Raw genomic sequence first — 13,313 nt, 5'->3', positions numbered from 1 at the left:
CTCAAGCCTGTAATCCCAGCACTTTGGGAGGCCGAGATGGGCGGATCACGAGGTCAGGAGATCGAGAGATGATCCCGGTTAACACGGTGAAACCCCGTCTCTACTAAAAAAATACAAAAAAATAGCCGGGCGAGGTGGCGGGCGCCTGTAGTCCCAGCTACTCGGGAGGCTGAGGCAGGAGAATGGCGTAAACCCGGGAGGCGGAGCTTGCAGTGAGCTGAGATCCGACCACTGCACTCCAGCCTGGGTGACAGAGCAAGACTCCGTCTCAAAAAAAAAAAAAAAAAAAAAAAAAGGGCTTCTGTGGGTGGGAGTCAGGGTGGGTGGCAGCAGGCTTTGGGTCCTATTTGACTAACCAAAGCAGTTCCATTTTTATCTGTTTTACATATTGGGCTTTCATTTAAAATTGTATTTGAGAAGGAGGATGTGTTACTTTCCAAACAGGTTTGAAAACCACTGCCTCAAAGCTTGTCTTTAAATATTTGAGGGTAAGAAGGTCTCCAAGCATCATTCAAACACTTAACACATGCTTGAAATAAATGAACCAGCACATTTCTCATAGATTCTCTAATGCAGATTTTACTCATTCAGATTCATCCTCAGGCATCCCCACATTCCCAAACCAGTCCGGGATTTTTTAAAATCTTAGAAAATAGAGCTGAGTTTCCTAACCTGTGCTCACACCTCTCATGAGTTATACCAAGATATTGACTCCTCTTAGCCCTCGGAGTGTTCAGAAAGAATTTGGTATCTTCAGACCTTGATCATTCTCGTGTTTACTCCAGTGCACTGTCTAGATATCATCCTTTTTTATATGTGTCCCAATGTGGAAAAGGTTGGAAAACCTTATTAATATAAGAGTAGTGTTTTGGGTTTGCGCTCTAGAGTTACTCAGTTATCCTGATTCTCACTTACTAGCTGAGTGGTCCTGGCAAATTGCTTAATTTATGTACCTCTCAGTTTCCTGATCTTTGAAGTGGGGATAATAGCAACATAGTTTTTTTGGTTGTTTTTTTTTGAGATGGAGTCTCGCTCTGCCACCCAGGCTGGAGTGCAGTGCACAATCTCAGCTCACTGCAATCTCCGCCTCCCGGGTTCAAGAGATTCTCCTTCCTCAGCCTCCCTAGTAGCTGGGATTACAGGCGTGCATGGTGTTTTGCCATCTTGGCCAGGCTGGTCTTGAACTCCTGATCTCAAGTGATCTGCCCACCTCGGCCTCCCAAAGTGCTGGGATTACAGGTGTGAGCCACTGCACCTGGCCTAAGAGCACCATAGTTCTTTGAACTGTTAGGTAATGTACATATGTGATCCACGCAGCAGAATTCCTAGTACATAGAAGGCACTCAGTAGATAGTAGCTCCATTGTTACCAGCCCCACCTATCCATAAGATTTGCCCTTTTGGCCATAGAGGGAGCTAAAATTTGCCACAGATTCATTGCTGCACCTTTGATTATGCTTTTAAAATGAATATAAATGTGAAGCTTCGATAATCAAATACCATCACCACTGTAGAAGTTATTAATGTTCATAACATGTAGTTTACATCTCTGGTAATAAAAGTGAAACAAATACATGTTTGAAGGCCATTACGATGGCTCCATACTTGGAAACAATGCTTCAGAAAGAGCAGATGCAAAGTAAAATAATTTGTTCTGCAATTTTTTAAGGTACTTTTATATTTTATTACAAAAAGCAATCACCTTAGTGATGGCTGAACAGATGCAAATGAACCTTTATAGTTTGAACACAATCCTTAAAAGGTTTCTCTTTTGAATGCCAAATGACTTCACGTTGCTGTCCTTTGATCTACCTTAATCATTTTAGTATTTTCCTATAATATTCTACATTAAAAGAAAATAGATTTCAATACAACCACACCAGTATTGTCTAACCCCAGAAAACTGTAGGTTGCAATAGGAAAGAGTTTTTATAAGAAATGACACGAAATTCATGGATCTTTTTACAGAATAATTCTAGTCATTTGAGCAGTAAGTATTTATGTCTCAAAGTGACTCAGTGTCTTCAGTATCTGAGTATTTTCAATTCAATTCAGCTTCAAGGAATGTCACTGTGAAGATATTTTTTTAAGTAGATAGTAATATCCCTGACCTTAAGAAATCCAATTCTGTTGTTCTCTGATTGCAGGTCTTATTTCTTTTTTTTTGTTTTTTTTGAGATGGAATCTCACTCTGTCACCCAGGCTGGAGTGCAGTGGCATGATCTCGGCTCACTGTAAGCTCCGCCTGCCAGGTTCAAGCGATTCTCGTGCCTCAGTCTCCCGAGTAGCTGGGATTACAGGCATGCACCACCACGCCTGGCTAATTTTTGTATTTTTAGTAGAGACGGGGTTTTATCATGTTAGCCAGGCTGGTCTTGAACTCCTGACCTCAGGTGATCCACCTGCCTCGGCCTCCCAAAGTGCTGGGATTACAGGTGTGAGACACTGCATCTGTAGTATTTTCTAGTATTTTCACAGATCAATGCTCAAATCACAGCGACTGTCCCCCTGTGTCCAAGGTTCAAACACAAATGGCGTTTCAGAGTCTCCATTAGGAATAATGATGGACCTGCTTCTGACAATCAGTTTAGATGGAAGTTTCTGTTATACTGCCCCAGAAGACATGAGCCCTCATTTCTCAGTCAGACTAGCAAACAGTAAAGACATGCAGTGTCAGTGCTTCAGCTAAGTTTGTAGAACATTACCCAATTCCAGAAGCCATTCAATGCCCCTTAGCTACCAGCTGTGTGGCCTTGAACAAGTTCCTTAACCTCTGTGTCTCTGTTTCCTCATCTGTAAAATGTGTCTGTTTACATGTATTAACATTAGTTAATACATTTCAAGGCCTTCAAAGAGTGCCTGGCATCTAGTAACTACCTCAGTCAGGGTTAGCTATTGCCATTATGAGTAGTATCAATAGCAATAATGCTTCTATTATCTTCCTGACCACTCTAATCCAAAAGGCAGTCATTAGGGGGTTCGCGCCCTGTACTGAAAGTAGGAAAGCAATGTAGAACTCTTATTCATGGCTTCAGCCTGAAGCTGGATGCCCTAAGGCCACTGGTGAGGTTATGAGACAGTTAACAAAGTCTCTTTCCCCACCCACCTCCAGCCCCACCCCCACCTCCAGCCCCACCCCTCCCCACCCCACCCCTGCTCACAATCTCTGGCTCCCTTCTAAGGGTTTTCTTGTTTATATTTTGTTACAAAAAGCAATCACCTTGGTGATGGTGGAACAGATGCAAATGAACCATTATAGTTTGGGCACAATGCTTAAAAGATTTTTCTTTCTCAACCTTTGTGTCTTCAGCACGGGATAAAATTAACTCTCCTTTGATGTGGGTTATGCTTTCCTCTTCTGTACAAATGTTTGCTGGAGATAAGAGCCATATGGGAAAACCCAGAATACAGATACTTATTTACTGCAACAAGCAGTTTATTCCTACTGGGTCAGCTCTCTGGTTTTACCATCACTTTGGTTATATATCATAAATAAGCTGTTGAAACACAATTTCTGTAGATGAGATTTTTTTTTATCTCTGGCTTATGAAGTGAAGGAGCACATTTTATTTTTTAATATTGCTGGCTCCTACAAGATAATTTGAGAAACCATACATCTTTTAACTCAAAAATAATGGGGTGTGTGTGATCTGTGTGTATATATACTGATATGTACTTATGGATTAATCAATCTGTTTTCTAGGAAAGATCCAAACTGGCTAGAACTGACAATAGGAAGGGTAAGAAACTTGATCCTAACTTAGGAGAGGGGCTTGCTTCTCCCACAGTGAAATATAAGATATTTACAGTCTATCTTACCTGTGGGTTCATTGGAACATTCTCTGGCATGTTGGTTAATGACTTCCCAGGGACAGAGCTCCTTTAAGTAAAGCTATTACTGCATCATTAGAGCTCATAACAAGGGAAAGAACAACCATAAAAATTCAGAATTTGACTTTGCACCCTGGGAATCCGAGCTTCTCTTCATCCCTCTCCATCCTAAGGGGCCTCCAATTAAAGCTGGGAACTCTTCCTAGTGTATTTCTGTGGCTGACTTCCTCCTTGTTCACTCTCCCCAAACTTAGTCATTTCCCCTCCTGCTTCACATACACATTACCATTTCACCACCATCCTCCCTCTCAAAACTGATCAAAGTTCCAAACACAAACCTGTTTTTGACAGATTATACTTTAAATGAAAATCCTTTGCCCTGAAGTGTTTCCTCAAGTCAGCATTTGATTTCAAGTCTTCCATTTCTATTTGTGGAATATATGTATTCACTCATCAAATATTCATCAAGCACTTATTTTTGTGTCAAACACTATGCTAGTTATTAAGTACACTGTGATAAACAAGGCCAATGTGGTCGTTGCCCTTATGAAACTTACAGCTAGCATTTGAGACTGATGTTTATCAAATAAGCAAGCAAAAGTGTAATTACACATTATAATTACTACAAGGAAATAAAATCGAGATGCTGGTGAGGAAGGTGGAGTATCTACTGTAGATTGGAGTTCTCTGGGATGATATTAAGAGTCCTGAAGGATAAAAAAGAACCCACCATGTTCTTTTTAGATAGTTGTGGGGAAGCTTTCCCCCAGCAGAGAAGTCAACAATGATGTCCCGGAATAGAAAGTGAGCTTGGAGCATTTGAAGAACTGAACGAAGACCAGTGTGGGTGGAGAATAGGCGATGAGGGGAAATGAAGCTGGTGAGGCTGGCAGGGGCCAGATCATGCAGGCTTTTGTAGGCTATGTTAAATCATTTTGGATTTTGATCTAAGAGCAGTGGGGATCCATTGAGTGTTCAAGCAAGGGAATGGCATGATCTAATTTATGTCTCAAAGAGATTGCTGTGAATGTTATGCAGATAATCACTGGAGGTGGGCAAGAGTAGAATGAAAGAAGAGTGGGTTTCTGTAGCCAATGTGAGAAATGATAGCTTGGCAGGCCAATCCCTTGAGTAGGGTAATTAGGTTAGTTGCCCTAGGGAGGGTATGTGGTTCACGGTAGACTACACTTCTCTTTTCTGTATAGCACTGAAATTCATTTTTGAAATTTCTGTCTTCAACAGCATCCCTAAGGGTTTATGAAAGATGTCCACACTGTGGCCCTCTTTTAATTGTGTCTTCAGCAGCCCACAGTGGTTGCATCCTTCCAGGAAATCCCTATATTTTGAATTAGGGTGGTGAAAGTGAAGGTGAAGATAAGTTGACAGAGTCCACATATATTTGAAGATAAGACTAATAAGTCTTGCAGGTGGGTTGTATTTGTGCAATAAGGGAGAGAAAGGAATCAAGGATGACTCCAAGTGATGACTGTACCATTCACCAAGATGGGGAAGTAAGGGAGAGAGTACAGGATAGACTTGGGGGGGGGGAAGATTTCTATTTGGACTTGTTAGATTGAAGAAGCCAATGAACTGTCCAAGTGAGTGGACATCAAGAAGGCAGACGGACATACCAGTGTACAGCTGGTAGAGCTCAACAGAAATATTTGGGAGTATTGTTGTATAAAAGCTGCATGAATAATGAAAACACCTAGGAGGGAATGCAGAGAAAGAAAACTACGTAGACCAAGCCCTAAAAAGGTCAGGTAAAATAAGAGGAACCTGCAAAGTAAATTGAGGTGAACTGCCAGAAGTAGGATAAAAAGCAGGAGAATGGGGTGTCCTGACAGCCAAGAGTCCAGTTTGTTAATGGAAGTAGTCAGCTGGGTGAAAATGTGGTGAGATATAGTCGTCCTGCAGTTTCTGTGGGGGATTGGTTCCCGGATCCCCACAAATATCAAAATGCTCAGATGCTTAAGTCCCTTATATGAACTGGTGCAGTATTTGCATATAACCTACATACATCCTCCTATATACTTTAAACCATCTCTAGGTCACTTATAATACCTAACACAATGTAAGTGCTACGTAAACAATTGCTATACTGTGTTTTAAATTTGTATTACCTTTAATTGTTATATTGTTACTTTGCATTTTTTCCCAAATATTTTCCATCCTCAGTTGGTTGAATTTGCAGATGTAGAACCCACAGATGCAGAGGGCCAACTGTGTTAAGTCGAATACAGAGTCCTCTGGATTTCACAACAGAAAGGTCATTGGCAACCTTGACTACAGCAGTTTCACCAGGATGGTGGTAGAGAGGGCAGGCTGAGGAAGCCAGTTTGGAATGAAAAGCTGTTTCCTTCTTAATTTTAGCCACTGGGCCTGGGGACATTGGACAAAGGGGCTGCATAAATCCCAGCAGGCCAGATATGGCTGATTTCATCCTTCTACAATGGGTCTCTGTTTTTTCTAATTGTAGTTAGAGCATCTCAGAACATGAATGATGCTGTGTAGCACATCTTCCTTGGCAACCACCTCATAAATGAACATGATCACACACTTTAGCCAATGCCCAGGTTCAAAAAAGGAGAAAGGGAGACAAGGAAGGAAGGAAGGAGGGAAGGAGGGAATGGGGAAGGCAGGGAAGGAAGGAGGCGGGGAAACAGGGAGGCAGGCAGGCAGGGAGGGAGGGAGGGAGGGAGGGAGGCAGGCAGGCAGGCAGGCAGGCAGGCAGGCAGACAGGCAGGAAGGCAGGAAGGAGAAAAACATGGTCTGAAGGAAGCAGAACTAAACTGAACTCTTCTGGTTATTATATATCAAGATTTCGTAAAGACTAGATTTTCCAGTCTTAGAGAAGGGCTCTTCCTGTCCACCACAATCTGTGTCACCTTGCTGAGGCAGGTGACAGGGCAAGGTGGGATACGGGCTGCCTGCTGAAAAGTCCCCTGGTGCTTTACAGAGCTTTGCAGCCTCGTGCCTGGGCAGACACCACACGTCTGATACTGAACTGAAGAGTTCCTATGCAGAAAAATGAAAATACTCAACCACTCATATAGATGTCTATCTTTTAATCACTTTATGATATAGTAAATCTTAATTTCTCATTAATATTTTTAATCAGTAGTGACTTGGAATATTTTCGCTTTTAGTTTCTCCCACTGTTAAGTGTTTAATGATCTATGAACAAACTCCTGAGAAACTTTTATAAGAGGAATCTTCGAATTTGTGAATAATTTCACCTTTCACGATATGAAAAATCAGTGGAGGAGGGAAAGAAAAGAGTGTCTCCCTGAATCTCAGAAGTAATCTGAGGCCAACTAATGATGGATGGACATTTATTTGTCTGGTTTAATATTTTTTCATTTTTCTGGGTAGGAACTCTCCAGTTCAGTGCCAGACATGTCCGATGTTCCGAAATAAATGCTAAATCTTCTGCTTAAGGACACGATCTGGTTCCTGTTGGTTGGCAGTGGCCACTGTTCATGCCCATGTCACATATTTTGATCCTATTTGCAAGGTAACATCTTGGGACAATTTCTAAGTAAAAAGAGTAAAGAAACCCAAAATTTTACTCCCGACTGGCCCATTTTGTAATCTTGGTCAAGTTACTTAACCTCTCTCTGCTTCAATTCCTCCTTCAGGAGATGGTGTGAGTAATATCAACCTTCTCCCTTTATCTAAGAAGTAATTTGAGGCCAGCTAATTAACTCTACCATATGTGATGTAATGATGGGGAAAAGAGCTATTAAAATGTGAAATATCATTACCATGGTCCAAGTCAGAGATCACTCTTGCACAAGCAACCCTCTAGTTAGGCCTTTTGAAGACCACTTTTTAACTCTTCTAAGCTGTATCTCGCTAGATAGGTGGGTTGCCACCACCTATCATTTGTCAGTCTGATTTTAAACTGTAACCCACCCAAAAATAGAACACATTCTCATTTTCATTGGATATATTTGCCTTTGAGGATTTCAGACTATTCCTTAAGGTAACCAAGGATACCTGAGGTGTAGCAAAATGACACCTGGGAATCACAGCACCTGAAAATGACTGCCTTATTGCACTTATTCAAAACCTCACCTGCAAGGGTACTAGTTAATGAGGCGGCTTCCACAGGAGCCCAATCCATAAGTAGGCAGCAGGTGGGGTGCAGAAGAAAAATGTGCTTTCCCTTAGAAAGTGTATGTCTCACAACTGTAAAGTTGGATATTTTATCCTCATCTTACAAAGGAAGAAATTGAGGCTCAGAGAGATTTAGTTGTTGGTCCAAAATCATGTCACCAGTAAATACATGCCAGAACCAGGATTAGATTCCAGGGCTTCTGATGCTCCTCTAGAATTTTACTATGTGAAAATGATAATGGACATCAGCGTATGGAAGAAGGAAGGTTAACATTATGCCCAAAATGTTCCATTCGAATTTCACATAGAATGAAAAACTTTTTTCATCTGCCATTCTAAAGATGGCCAGAATTACGGGGAAAACCAACGCCACTGCCCTTTTCCTCTCCTTATTGCTTTATAAATCAGTATCAAAGGTACTATATAAGAATCCTCAAGTTTCAAACAAAGTAGACCTTGGACATTAGATGACTGAGTATGCACAAGTATCCCTGACAGCCTCTGACACGTTACAGAGGCAGGAACTTGAATCACATGCACTGAGGCTACTGTATGGGACTGAATCTTTTAGCTAGTGAGGGAGGCTCACCTGGCACCCAGAATTCAAATCTATCCATGTGGTTTCTTTGTTCTCCACTCACGACCATATACTAATTCTGTGGAAGAAAAATTACACTCTAGAATATCACAAAATTTGAGCATTTCCAAGGTCATGAGACGTATTTCTTACAAATATCAAGGATTCACGGTAATTGGATTCCCTGCTTTCATTTCCCCTTAGTGGCCAGAAGCTCCAGGGAACTGTTGTTGCTCACAGTCGTAGCTAACTCATCTCAGATTCCTAATACATCTGTCCTTCTACTTGGCTTCTGACCAGCTGTTGCTTTAAAAAAAAAAAAAAAAAAAGTCATCTCTCATTTTTATCATTGTTTTATATGTGTTTTGATGTTGTCAATTGTCTTAGATCCTTTTTGGAAGTAGATAACTTAAATCCTAAGTAACTGTTGGAACTAGACTTCCTAGAAAGAATCATCCTAGTCCTGGGGCCCTGCATAATGTTAGAAGTACTAAGAATTAATTTCCATCAGGACTTGGCAAAGAAAAATAATGTAATTAAGGACAACGATTTAAAAAAAAAAAAAAAGATCGTTTTAAAATGAATTTATCCATATTCTGAAACTGACAGCAGCTAGGAATATGCTTTGAGTGACACCTACTGGTTGAGAACGTGAGAACGTCACTTTCCAACTTCGAGAGAACCCAGATCAGTGTTTCTCAAAACTTGGCTCAAGACCAAGCTTGTCCAACCCGCCGCCAGCTTTGAGTGTGGCCCAACACAAATTCGTAAACTTTCTTAAAAGATGATGAGATTTATGCCTGGACTTCTTTTTTTTTTTTTTTTTTTTTTTAGCCTATCGGCTATCGTTAGTGTATTTTATGTGTAGCCCAAGACAATTCTAATATGGCCCAAGAAAGCCAAAAGATTGGACACCCCTGCTAGACCACCTTTTTCAGAATCACCTGGGTGCCTGATAAAAATACAGAGAACTTCCTGGGCCCCGTGCTGCTAAAATCTCCGGGCCTGGTCCTCCCGGGGAATCTGTATTTTTCACCACCACCCTGGTGATTCCGAGGTCTGCTCGAGTTGGAGACCCACTGATTGATTCAAGGGCTGTCAAGTGAGCTGTCCACACAGGACTATCAGGCCCGAGGACACCCCCGGAAGTTAGCAGGGCCAATGCGAAGGGATTAGGCCCGGGCTTCGCGTTCGCCTCCCCGGTCCACGGACGGGGTTCGGGGCGTGGGGGCTAAGCGGGGCGGAGGGAACCCCCAAATCCCCGGGGGCGCGGCCGCTGCCCTCTCGGCAGTGAGGGTGGGGGTGGGGGTGGGGGTGGGGGTGGGGGCGGCGGTGGCTCCGGCCCCTGAGAGCAGTCGCCCCATCTGCCTGCCCCTGTCCCCGGCATAGAGAGGGCGCGGGAAAGTCCTGCGCGCGCCATTGCTAACGTTTGTGCTTCCCGTCCACAGACGAACCCGCCCCCTGGAGTTCTCCCGCTGCCGCCGCCCCAGGTCTGCCGGAAGTAGGCGTCTCCCTGGACGACGGCCTCGCTCCATTCTCTCCATCACATCAAGCCCCACCCTCCGACCCTTCCCACCAGATAAGCCCAGGCCCAACTTGGGATATCAAACGGGAACACGACGTTAGGAAACCAAAGGAGCTTTCAGCCTGCGGCCAGAAGAAGCAGCGCCTCGGGGAGCAGAGGGAGCGCTCGGCGAGTCCGCAGAGGGCCGCGCGGCCGAAGCTCGAGGAGGCGCCCGGCGGCCAGGGGCGGCCCGAGGCCGGCAGGCCCGCCTCGGAGGCCAGGGCGCCCGGGCTCGCGGCGGCAGACGCGGCGGACGCGGCGCGGGCGGGTGGGAAGGAGGCGCCCCGCGCGGCGGCGGGCCCCGAGCTCTGCCGGCGCGAAGGCCCGGGCGCTGCGCCCACGTTCGCCGGCCCGGGCAGCGGCGCGCGGGAGGTCGAGGGCAGGGCGGGTGCGCGCGCGGGTCCCCGGCCGGGCCCGCGACCCCCGGGGGGCGCCCCCGCGCGCAAGGCTGCCGTGGCGCCGGGGCCTTGGAAGGTGCCGGGCTCTGACAAGCTGCCGGGCGTCCTCAAACCCGGCGCCTCGGCCGCCAGCAGATGAGCCGCGCGGCCAGGCCCCGCCCGCCCCGGCGCAGGCCGTTCTTCTTAGGTTCCGTCTCACGGCGTTTTAATTTATTTTCACTGTCACATGCATAGATCCACGAGGCACTAAGGCCTGGGAGCATCGACGTGAAGTCCCACGTGTCCGGTGTGCTTGGGCGGCATCGCGTCCACGCGCAGACCTAAACTGATCCTAAAGCCCCCGGTTCCATTGTGGGGGCTTTGGCAGCTATGGAAGAACCAAAATAACGTGAAGAACATCACAGAGAGAGTGCAGTGTAGCTTTAGTTTGAGAAAAAAAAATATTCCTCCCCACTGCATGAAGGATTTGGATGTCATCCAAACTTTATATCAAGAAACTGGACAAGTTAAGAGCAATCACAAACTGGAATATCGCCTTAAAAATCAAACTGCACGAAGCAAGCTGAAACTGAGACAAGATTATATCTTTTAATTGATCTAAAGCGTTGTAAATAAATTGTTCTCGACATATCTAGACAGGGGTTAAAGGGTTTCTTTGACACATTTGGAACCGTTCACCCATGACATGTTTCCATGGCTCACCCTTGGCATCCATCCTCGGTGTTAGCAGCAGCGTTCCCTGCCTCCTGCAGGATGACTTAGAAATCTAGTGAGTTTCTTGGTGTGATGCCATTTTTATTGCCATTTCTGTGATCGAATCTCATTTCTGTACATTTTCAGTGGTAGAAAAAAAGGTTTTAAAAATTGTATCCTAGGGAACAGTTTGCCATAAGTCAGAATTTTGCAGTTTAGCTCATAGATCTTAATTGGTTTTTCTCTAAAATATGAATGTTATAATTGAAGGACCACAATTTGTTTAATCAAGATTGGCAACGCTGCAGTTCCTTTATGAAGAGGCTTTTCTGTCGTCCCAGGCTAGCAGAGATGGATAGCTTCTTTGTCAGCAATGTGATTTCACTTTGTCTTATTTTAAACCCTGTCTCCATGACTTCATTTGCACTTTGACAGAGCAGAGGCAGAGTTTTGTCTTATATTTCTCAGACTATAATGAATCTCTAATGTTAAAAAATTATAACCAATTTATTTTCATTAAAGAACGTGAGTCTTTTTATCATTCCTTTCTGCTTATCCTTCTTTCCTTACTCTTTCTTCCTTTTGTTTCCATTGGTTTTCTTTCGTCTTGTATTCTTTGCAAGTTTTTTTATTTTGTTAGCAACTTCTAGATGTTTATCTTCATGGATCTATGATTGGCCTCCTAGTAAAATTCTAAGCCTTGCCTTTCTTTCCTGCTGTTTTAGCATTTCTTTGTAAAATGTTAGCTTCAATTAATTATTCATTGGTACTTACTGTAGCTACACATATTAAAAGGCAAAGTGTTTCTGAAGGCAATTTCTTTTTAATATGCCCTGAATGAATGAGGCTTCATCCTTTCCATATTCTAACTCTTTAGAGGAGTTCAAATGCAAATAAGCTTCACCTCCCTGCACTTGTAGTCTAAAAAGTAAAAGGGGCGATCAGGTTCATCTCAAAGGTCACAGGTAATAGCCTCCCTGGGCTGATCATTCCCTCTCCTTGTAACTGCAGCATCCTGAGTAGCAGTTTAATTTTCATCAGACATCGGAGTAGTTTAGTTGTTTGACAGGAGGAGAATAAGTTTGAAAGCCTCAAGTGAAGGATCTTGCAGCTTGTAAAAGCAATTTCCAAAAATGAAACCCATTCATCATAAACAAAAGCACAAACACATGTAGCAGTTTATAATGCTTTTGGTTTAATCTCAATTAGTCTTTCTCCCCTGGACTAGAAATCCAGTATAGTTTGCCATTAATTTATTGAATCTGGTTTTGGACAATGCTTCTGTAGTGTAGCTGCACGTCCTGGTACTGTATTCTCCGACCTTGATTTTCCATGTATCACAAAAGGAAAAAAAAAATTGAGATTACACTGGCATAAACTCTAATTTGCACAGTTCACAGCTACTACTTGTGCAGTAATTGCTTTATGCGGCTGTAATCCATAACCTGTGAAGACAGCACATCATCTAAATCCCATTCCAAATAATATTTCTGTGTAGTGTTAGCTGTGAATTTACCCTGTACAGCTGTATCTCTATAAATATAATTCCATGTATTAATAGCCACAGAAAGACTGTAAGTGAGCAACTATTTTTATGAAACGCACCACTATGGATAAATTAACTTTTACAGAAATCTTGTTTACTGTATGATATTCTAAAACACTGTCAAATAAAATATATATCCAAAAATATTTTCTTTTTCCAACTATATAGGCTGTGTGTTGATTTGAAATAGATTACTGGGAGTTAACTTGGTTTTTCAAAACTGCAGTTTTCATCGATTTTTTTTTTTTTTTTTTTTTTTTTGGATGTGTAAGTTTTAATGCCCCAAATAGGAGTTTTTTGAAACTTGAATCTAAAAGCAGTGGCATTACTGGGAAAGATTGTTGGCTTTTTTGGCCTAACAGTTTTCTCAGTCTCGTTGGTATTTGCTTGTCAGGTTACTACATCATTTATGAATTGGCTGTATATTTCTATTGCTTGCTACATTGATATTTTACCTTTTTTCAAAAAGGATTTCAAGTATCCATCTGTAATAAATTCCATCACAGTTTTTCCTTTTAATTCTGAAATTTTCTCATGCAAAATCCCAAGATGTTCATGCAGAAGCCAACATAGCAAGCAGCAG

At 43.0% G+C, this 13,313-nt stretch overlaps 1 protein-coding gene across 18 annotated transcripts in view; it reads left to right on the top strand.

The window, feature by feature from the left end:
• LOC105475378 (membrane associated guanylate kinase, WW and PDZ domain containing 2) overlaps positions 1-12,876 on the top strand; it is a 1,478,421-nt gene extending 1,465,545 nt beyond the window's left edge. For 9 of the 18 annotated variants that reach the window (XM_071093993.1, XM_071093989.1, XM_071093990.1 and 6 more), the window contains 2 exons: positions 3,703-3,739; positions 9,978-12,876. In XM_071093993.1, coding sequence (XP_070950094.1) covers positions 3,703-3,739; positions 9,978-10,630 — 690 coding nt within the window. In that variant the 3' untranslated portion in view covers positions 10,631-12,876. Of the gene's footprint in view, positions 1-3,702; positions 3,740-9,977 lie in introns of those variants that run through there. The other 9 variants (XM_011730573.3, XM_011730572.3, XM_071093991.1 and 6 more) reach the window with 6 other exon arrangements.
• Positions 12,877-13,313: the final 437 nt, after the last annotated feature.

This window comes from Macaca nemestrina, chromosome 4 (genome assembly GCF_043159975.1).
Source record: "Macaca nemestrina isolate mMacNem1 chromosome 4, mMacNem.hap1, whole genome shotgun sequence".
NCBI classification, from domain to species: Eukaryota; Metazoa; Chordata; class Mammalia; order Primates; family Cercopithecidae; genus Macaca; species Macaca nemestrina.
Note: the sequence above shows the minus strand (reverse complement) of the source record. Positions and strands in the feature narration are given on the sequence as shown.